We start from the raw sequence: 9,055 nt of genomic DNA, 5'->3' as shown, positions 1-9,055 counted from the left end.
TGCTGCTGGCAGGAAGCTCTCAGTTTCACCTACTTCTAGGACTGCTTTTGCTGAAGAGAGAGACCTCACCCAAGGTTACGCCTCTTTCCTGGAGCACTGGCATCCAAAGACTCATTGACAAACAAAGGCTCAGTCCTCTGAGGAAAACTCTGAATGGTCACCTTGGCCTCAGAGCTCCCAGTGTGGTGGGTGGAGACCTCATCAGACTGCACAGCAGCATGACTTCTCCCTCTACCCACTGTGGTTCCTTTTCATCTCTTTCACAGTTGTTGATCCTAAGCATGCTCCCTAATAAACCTCTCCTGTGCTAATCTTCAATCAATGACATCTTGATATCCCAAATGTACCATCACATTATTGAAGATACGTAAAATTAAAACTACTTCTTTTAAATCACTATCTCCAAGAAAATTATATTATAATATAAAACAAAAAAGATGAAAAATCAATATTATATTTATCTTAATTGATTGAGAGAGATTTAATGGATTCTGATCTCAAAAATTTTTTTGATGAGTTTGTGGATAATGAATCTGGAAAAACAAACCTAGAACTTGCTAAAAGTTTATAAGTCATCTAGTCCTCACCTAGGAATTCCATTTTAATACCAAGGTCAAACATATAGAATTTAAGTTTGTAAAAACACATTAAAGCTAAGATTTGAATAAGAACAGATACCTGAATGTAAGGACTATGGGACAAGAGAACCCATTTTTCCAAGGTGATATTTGAAGATTAAATAAAAAGTGCAAAATGAGTTTCTCTGTGGTGTAATTTGCCAACATTAGCCCACTCTGAGAACAACCCTGACAAGCTCATCATAGGCTTGTGGCAGAGATATTTGACACCAAGGACTTAACTCTGCCATCAGAAGATCTTAGCATTGGTGGGAGGGAAGTGAGAGGATAGTATAATTGCTTTCCGCCACATAGGTGTTTTATCAAAAGCCTGTGGCCTTTCCATGCTAACCAGAGAGATGTCTTTACGGCATTGTTTTGGCTTCCCCTTTGTAACTTAAAAGGAAACTTGCACAGTGTCCAGAATTCTTGATATCCTGCAAATGGAGGAGGATGTCCTCAAATTCCTTGCAGCGGAACCCACTTAGGTGGCACCAACCTTGACTTCCAAACAGAACAATACATTTACAGAAGGAAAAGTAATGGCATTACCTCATAAATCTGAAAAGAACCTAGGAGAAACTTCAATTGGCAGTTTGTGCCACTGGTTGCCATTGAAAATGCAACTTGACGTCAGCGTCAGAGCATTCAGAAACACTGGCCAGTGAGTTGTGCTGAAGTTTGCTACTGGTGCCTGGGCCACTCCTATTGCTAGCTGCTTCACTCCTGAAACCTTCGCTAACCATATCCGGTCAGCCTGTAGGGAGCCATGTCTTTTGGTGGTTACTGATCCCAGGGCTAAACATCAGCATCTCACAGAGGTGTCTTATGTTATACTGCTGATCACTGCTCTGTGTAACAGACTCTCCTCTGCACTGTGTGGACATTGCTATCCACCCAACAAGAAGGGAGCTCACTCAGTGGGTCTGATGTGGTGGATGCTGGCCTGGAAAGTGCCACATATGGGCAGCACCATCTCCTGTGAACACCCATGGGAGGTCACCCCTGATTTCTATTTCTACAGAGATTCTAAGAGACTGAAAAGAAAGAGCAGATTGCTGCCGAAAAGGCTATGACCATGGAGGAATTTCAAGGTGAATGGAGTGTACTAGGTCCCGAATTTACTGCTACTCAACCTAAGGTCTCGAACTGGTCTGAAAGCATGAAGGTGCCCTCTGTGCCTATTCAGCGGTTGTTCACTAAAGACTGGAGTGCTCAACCCACCACTGGAGAGCTGTCTGCAGCTCCCACCGATCAGGCCACCGAATGGGTAGAAACAACCATTGAGCGATTTTAAGCTGTTCTTCCATAGACTCTTAAACAGAAAATGAAAATAAGGTTGATGGAAAAGTTTCTTTAAAAAATATAAGATAAGAATAGACAGTCTGAGCCTCTGAAGGGCAGGCAGCTTAATGTTGGTGGTGAGGGCATGGGTACAGAGTTAGACAAACTTAGTTCAGGTCCTGGTTCTGCCATTTTCTTGCTACAGAACTTTTTAGCAAGTTACCTAATCATTTGGTATATCAGCCTCATCTGTAAAATGTAAATTCCATAAGGGCAGAGATCATGTCTGTGTTATTCACTGTTGTAGATCCAGTGCACTTAGTGTTAAGTCATATAGGATTTTGAAGGAGTGTATTGAGGAAAAAAAAAAAAAAGAGCAAACCCTGACATTCACAAACCGGCCTGTACTCATGGGTAGACCATGTTATTCTCTTGTTAGACATAAATGATTTCACAGAATACCAACCTCAGACTAAATTACTCTGAGAACATGATAAAATGAGACAAAGGAAGGCCACTGTATAATTTTGCCTAAGCATAGTTAAATACAAGGTTGCTTGTGTCACCAACAAAATACCAAACACTCCCTCTCTTTACTAATTGCAGCTTTGTTCTTCTGCTTCTCTTGCTTTACATAAGATTTACTGAGATATCCAATCAGAAAACTGCCCCTGCTTTCTGACAGCATCCAATCTACAGCAAATCTCTGATTTCTTAGCCCCTCCCCTGAATCAATCTGCCAAATCTATGATAAGTTTTTTTCCTAACTCCTTGATACTCCATGATTCCTCATGGTGTGTTTTCACTCATTTCAATGAATAACACAGTCTGTTCGACTATAGTTGTCTTCCTAGTGGTATTTGACTTAAGGGAAATGACAATGTGAATGAAAAAAAAAAAATGGGGAGATATAAATTGTCTCTTGGGAGTTGTATCAAATGGATAATTAATTTACTAAGATATACTGAGTATCTGTTTTGTGCCAGGCTCTGTGCTTGGTGCAGTGAATATTGAAAACAAGGTCCAGATTGCTCTCCAGGAGTTTGAATCTGTGGAACATGCAGAGTAGAAAATTTGTGATCCAATTTAATGTTGTTAACACTATTATAGAGGTACATACCTCCTATAAAGATGTTATAGGACCATACATAAAAAAAGAGCACTTATTTTTAGATTTACAACCTCAGGAACTGTAAGATAATAAATCTTTGTTGTTTTAGACCACAAAATTTGTGAAAATTTGTTATGGCAGCAATAGGAAACTGATATAAGACACTTGAGCTTAATCTTTAAGATCGAGTGTCCCAGGCTTAAACAAATGTAGACTACTAGTTCCTGTGCTGACCTGCTAGTTGGGCTGTATGGCTGTGTGTTTAGGAATGTGACTGGGTTTCTCAGGGTCAGATCCTGAAGGATATTCTTTCTATGCAGAGAAATTGAAATAATCCAGGTGATCAGAGATCCCTGAAGAATTAAAAGCAGGGGAGTGTGACAAAATCAGATTTGCATTTAAGAAGAACGGATTAGAGTCTGGAAATAAGGAAAATGAATGAATGGGAGTATCCTAGGCAAGAAATGATGAGGCTTTTTTGATCAAGTTCTATAAGATGACTTTGCTTATTCCTTGAAATTTGGGGTGAGAAGACTTAGAAAAAATATAGTTATGTTCTTCAAATATTTGAAATTCTGTTATGAGAAAGAGTAATTAGACATGGTCTGTGCTGCTCTAAGCTCAAGGTATGAAGTTATTAGGAAATATTAAGTGCGGTAACAAAAAGCACATTCTAATAATTAGAATAGTCTAAAAATAACAGACTTCTCAAATGATTATGCCTTACATTTTTTTCTTTCACCTATTAAATATTCATTTTGAGCATTTAGGATGTGGCAGGCATTAGGTACACGATGTGAACAAAACAAAGGCACTATCCTCCATGGAATTTCATTTCTTTGTGTAATGTGGTACTGTTTACAGATAACTTACATAATCATTTAACCAAGAAACAAGCTCCCTATCAGGATATCTGAAAAGCGGGCATGGATGGTTTGGAGTGAACTCTGTCCCGGGAAAATCGGAAAAGAAGATAATCCAAGAGAGGAGATGAAAAGTAAGTGTAAGTCTCAGGCACCAATAGGACGAGGGAGCTCGGGGCCTTTTTTTCAGGCTCCTTCCCAGCTGTCAGGCCTTCCCGCCCCTCCGCTCGCCTGTGCCTGCCCCTTTCGCCGTCCCCTCCCGCCCCTTTACTCGCGTCTCTCGGCCCGCGGGATTTGGAGTTCTTCTCTCGCGATATCTTCACTGTACCGGAACCGGCTGTAGTAGTGGCGGAGGCGGCCACGGGGTCTGTTCTGTTGCGGTGTTTCAGCAAATCTGGGTCTTGCCCAGGGGCACTAAGTAGGTTCTGGGGGCCGAGAACCGGGCTACTGTCTCAAGGGATTCCTGAGGGGAGAGGGGGGCGGATTCCCTGGGCTTGGGCCGGCGGATTCCTGGGCTTGGGCCGGCCTCTGCCCGCGTGCGCGCCGCGTGTGCGCCGCTGCCGGGTCTGGGTGGGTGGCCCGCGGGCGCAGTGACACAGTCCGGGGACTCCTGCAGCGCTGACCCCAGGCATGGCCGCTGCAGGGGTTAGGGTTGGGGTGTTCGGAGCGGCCGAGGCCCCCACTAATCCTGCCCTGGGCCCTCCGGGGTTGGTGTCCTGGGGACGCCTGAGGTCAGCTGCCGAGTTTAGTGGCCCGAAGGTCTTGCAGATGGGAAACTACGAAATTTGCTTGGTTTTCATGATTAAAGAAGTTACTTCTTCCAGAGTTACCAAATGGAATTGGTTTTTCTTATTTGCTGCTTTACGAGGCTTGGCTTCCTTATTCAGAGAGGCAGAAAGATGTTTTGTACAAATAGGTGAATAGTCAAATGACTTAAATCCCACGATTCTCTCATTTTAAAACCAGGGCATACAGAACAATGGAGTACGTGACAGAATCCGCTGACCGCACCCCTGGACACATGTGAGTCGCACGTCTCTTTTCCCCAATTACCTTTACATTTTAAGATGTTAAAGTGAGTCTTTGAAACTTACCGTCTAAATTTGGGAAAGCTTTTTTTTGAAGCGGGGTGTGTGTGTGATTTTTTTGTCTTAAGTGAAAGGATACGAAAGTCTATTTCCTGAGAAAATCGAATTCATTTTCACTTGGGAAGTTTGTTGGAGTAGTAAATATTCGCTTTGAGTGTTAATATATTTATCATACATTCTAGGTTTGCACTGTTCAGTACGATATACATTAGCCACAAGTAGCTATTTAAAAAGTAACTAAAATGAAATAAAACTAAGTATTCAGTATGTCAGTCGTTCTAGTCTCATTTCAAGTCCTCAGTAACCACATGTGCCTAGTGTCTACTGTATTGGACATCACAGATTATAGAACATTTCTTTTGGACAGCATCAGTGATTTTTAAACATTTTCTGCTCCCGATATACCTAGAAGCTTGATACTCCCATCAGTGTACTGAATAACTAACTATATGATACTCTTTCTATCCTTTAAAATTTTTCTGCTCTGGGTAAATGTTTACATTTTGTTAGTCCTTGTCCTATATTGAGGCTTTAAAAAAAAATTGCCTTTGGGCTGTAAAGCTATCTAATGATTATTAGAAATAATTTAGATTCTGTAGACCCTTCGAAAATTGGCCATATTTTGAGGATTTTTGGAATTGTGGCCATCCTTGTTTTTTTTACCTTAGTATTCAAAAGTTGTTCTTCACTACTGCATCTTTGAAGATTGCTCTCAGTCAGTCTTTGAAAGAGGGCAGATTATGGCCTAACTTGAAAGTTTTTGCTTGTTTGACGGTGTTTAAATTTAACTGGTGAATTTATGAAATCTAATTGAAAAACTATTGCTTTATTTATTTAAGCTTGTGCTGCGAGTGTGGTGTTCCAATTAGTCCAAATCCTGCCAATATTTGTGTGGCCTGTTTGCGAAGTAAAGTAGACATCAGCCAAGGCATTCCAAAACAGGTCTCCATATCTTTCTGCAAACAATGTCAAAGGTATGGTGTGGTACTATTTATCCTACTTAAAGTTGAGATCGATATATAGGAGAGCCACCAGGATATGCTGAGATTGCTAAGATACATAAATAAAGTGCATGTAATTGAGATTTAATTTTTATGTTGGTGTTGCCAATGATTTTAGAATTTGCAATTTTGTACTTTCCTAGTTTGCCCTGCTAATCTGGTGAAGATAGTGTAAAGGTATTTGAATCTATTCTTTTTCTGTTAAGAGATTAATGGGTGCGATGTATACAGTTAATAGTGAATTGATGTTGTAAGGATGAGAGCAGTTTATTAAGGACATACTACTGTTAATACCATGAGGATTTTTTTTTGTTTAGTCACTAGAAACAATGTATGATAAAAAGCACCTTATGTTTTAAGCAATTTAGCAATGTTTCAAAAATTACATATATTAATGTTCCCATGTAACTGAAATGGCTATAGTTGATAGAAAAAAAGCTCAGTAAAAAAGTTAATATTTTATTCCTTCTTGATTAACTTGTTGGCATAAACAGCTTATATCTACTAGGCCATGAGTAACCCAAAACTGCCCAATGAAACTGCCTATATAAAATTATATGCCTGTGATTTCCCAAATGGGTTAGGACTATAGCGATTCTTAACTTTTTAATTTTTGGCAGGGGGATGTTATGAATCCTTTTGAGAATTCGAAAAATATATCTCCAGAAAAATACTTAAAACATGTATATATGTGTGTGTGTATAAACATAAATATATACATATATACGTAGCACATGAAACTATTATGTACTTTTTCAGGGAGTTTACAGTTTACAATTTGTGAGATTTAAGCTATTATAAAGATTTGCTATTCTTAAAAGCATAGAAGAGTGAAAAAAGCACTGGACAAATAGATCTCATTTATCTTGGATTTCTCACAAACTAGCTTTTTGAAATTCTTGACCAATTAACCTCTCTAAACCTTAATTTTGTCATTGGAATGAAAGGGCTTTATTAGATGATACATGAAGTCCTTTCTAACTCCAAAAGCATGCTTATAACAAAGGGGCCTGTATAAGGTTTTTGAATGAATTTTAAAAATGAAAATGAACATTCACTTAGAAAGTATGGCAAAAAAAAAAAAGCACATTTACCTAACACATTTGAAAGTATTACGTATTTAACGAGCATTTATTTAGCCTTTACTATGTGCTAGACAATGTTCTAAGTCCTGGGCGGGCTGAGCTAAAAAACTTAAAGCACATGCATAAGCGATTTAAATTTTAATTTAGTCAGGTTTTATGTAAGATTTTAAAACATGTTTACAATTAAAATTTGGTAAGGGACTTGAAATAGATGAATAGTCAGAACTATTGTTGATACATAGTACGAAGTACTAATTTATCTTTTTTCTGTGTGAGAAATAGTTCTCAAACATAGATGTACGTTGTAAACCATTTTAATGTCCTTTTGAGATGATTTTTACCTGTTTTTCAAATCCTAGCTTTAAAGAACTTTCTGTCATTTCGTCTTCCTCACTGTAATTCTTACTGGTGTTTGAAGTAATAAGACCTCTTTAATGGGTTATTTCAGACTGGCTTTCTCAGATACTCAGAATTTTAACTAAAGCTTTTTAATTAAAGCTACTGAGAATTATTAAAATATATTTGGGTTAAGTGCTTTGGGTCAACTGTAGGTTATTATTATATCTGGTTAATAATCAGTGTTATATCTTCAGATGGAAATTTTTGTTTTTCCTTGAGAGCTGCTGGGCTTCAGAATATTATCTTCTCTCTCAGATATTTCCAGCCACCAGGAATGTGGATACAGTGTGCATTAGAGTCCAGGGAGCTTCTTGCTTTGTGTTTGAAAAAAATCAAAGCCCCTCTGAGTAAGGTAGGTCAAATAGCTAAAATTTTTTTGTAGGCATATTTTTAATCTCTCCTTTTTGGAAAAATTCTTGTATGAGTACATTTTTCAAAAGAAACTGTTAAATGTTGCTGTTGGTAAGCACTGTGCTACAAATGCTGTTTTTATGTTTAAAGTTATATATATTTTATGGAAATGAAAATCTCTGCTTTAACAGATTTAGAGTTAAATTAGTCATTATTTATTGGGAACTTCTTATGCACAGTATTTTTTTTGGGAAAATACTTATATAAAACCATCACTAAACTTAATTTAGAAGGTTATAGTATTAGGGCTATAGTATTCAGTTTTTTTTCTTTCATTACTGCTCTGGAAAGAAAATATTTGTGCCTGTTACTTAAAGTCAGTACGTAAGTGTCTTCATTTTGTCTCTCTACATACAACTTTCATTTTTCTTTCTGTTAAACTTTATGACTCCCCCCAGGTATATTTTTAATTGACATGGATTCTTGGTTTGAAGGCTTTCAGATTATCTTTTAAACTCTGATAAAACTTCATGTAATAGTTATTTGAAATTTCTCCTTTTATTTTCCTTTTTTTCTCCTTGGAATTTCTGTTAGTCAGAGGTTGGCCTTGCTGGCTTAAAACTGCCTTTTTCCTTTTGTATTGTTTTTAACCTTTATTTTGTAGTATTTTGTCTTTTTTTCCATGTTCTTGGCGATTTTCTTTATCTTCCAACTTTTATATTGGTTTTTATTCCCCCTAGCAGTAATATTTGTAAGTTTCAGAGTCTTGAATGTTCTTGATGCGTTCTGTTCTTGAATTTTTCTGAAGGTTTGTTAATAGTTTGAGGTTTTTAAATTTTTTTTCTGGAGTCAGTTTTTTCATTTAACTTGGTCTTTTCACTTTCATACTTCAGGCTTTTGTTAAATGTCTGATGAGCCTTAATAATTCATTAGTTAATTCAGCAGATGTTTATTATGTGTCAAACATATGCCAGTCTGCTTTTGGTATTGGGGACATGTCAGAAAAATGGTATTATCTTGATGCCTAAGCTGGATACTTGAGTATCATTCTAGAGTGTTCTTTTCCTTCTTCCCATATGCAGCTATCATTAAATCCTGTAGATTTTATCTCCAAAATAGCTCTTGGATCTTTCTGCTTCTGTTATTTCCAGCACCTCTGAGTTGAGGTCACCTATAACTCCTGCCCAAAATATTGAAACAACCTCCATTCTTTTTCTCCCATCTCTTTTCTCAAAACACCCATTTCAGCCATATCG

The 9,055-nt window shown here is 37.9% G+C and overlaps 1 protein-coding gene across 1 annotated transcript in view; it reads left to right on the top strand.

The window, feature by feature from the left end:
* The first annotated feature begins 4,142 nt into the window (after positions 1 to 4,142).
* NMD3 (NMD3 ribosome export adaptor) overlaps positions 4,143 to 9,055 on the top strand; it is a 21,616-nt gene continuing 16,703 nt past the window's right edge. Inside the window, exons 1-4 of the mRNA XM_006908178.3 lie at positions 4,143 to 4,293; positions 4,842 to 4,898; positions 5,803 to 5,937; positions 7,704 to 7,800. Coding sequence (XP_006908240.1) covers positions 4,855 to 4,898; positions 5,803 to 5,937; positions 7,704 to 7,800 — 276 coding nt within the window. The 5' untranslated portion in view covers positions 4,143 to 4,293; positions 4,842 to 4,854. The remainder of the gene's footprint in view (positions 4,294 to 4,841; positions 4,899 to 5,802; positions 5,938 to 7,703; positions 7,801 to 9,055) is intronic.

The sequence above is a fragment of the Pteropus alecto genome, unplaced genomic scaffold, assembly GCF_000325575.1.
Source record: "Pteropus alecto unplaced genomic scaffold, ASM32557v1 scaffold81, whole genome shotgun sequence".
NCBI classification, from domain to species: Eukaryota; Metazoa; Chordata; class Mammalia; order Chiroptera; family Pteropodidae; genus Pteropus; species Pteropus alecto.
This window is presented reverse-complemented; position numbering and strand designations above follow the sequence as displayed.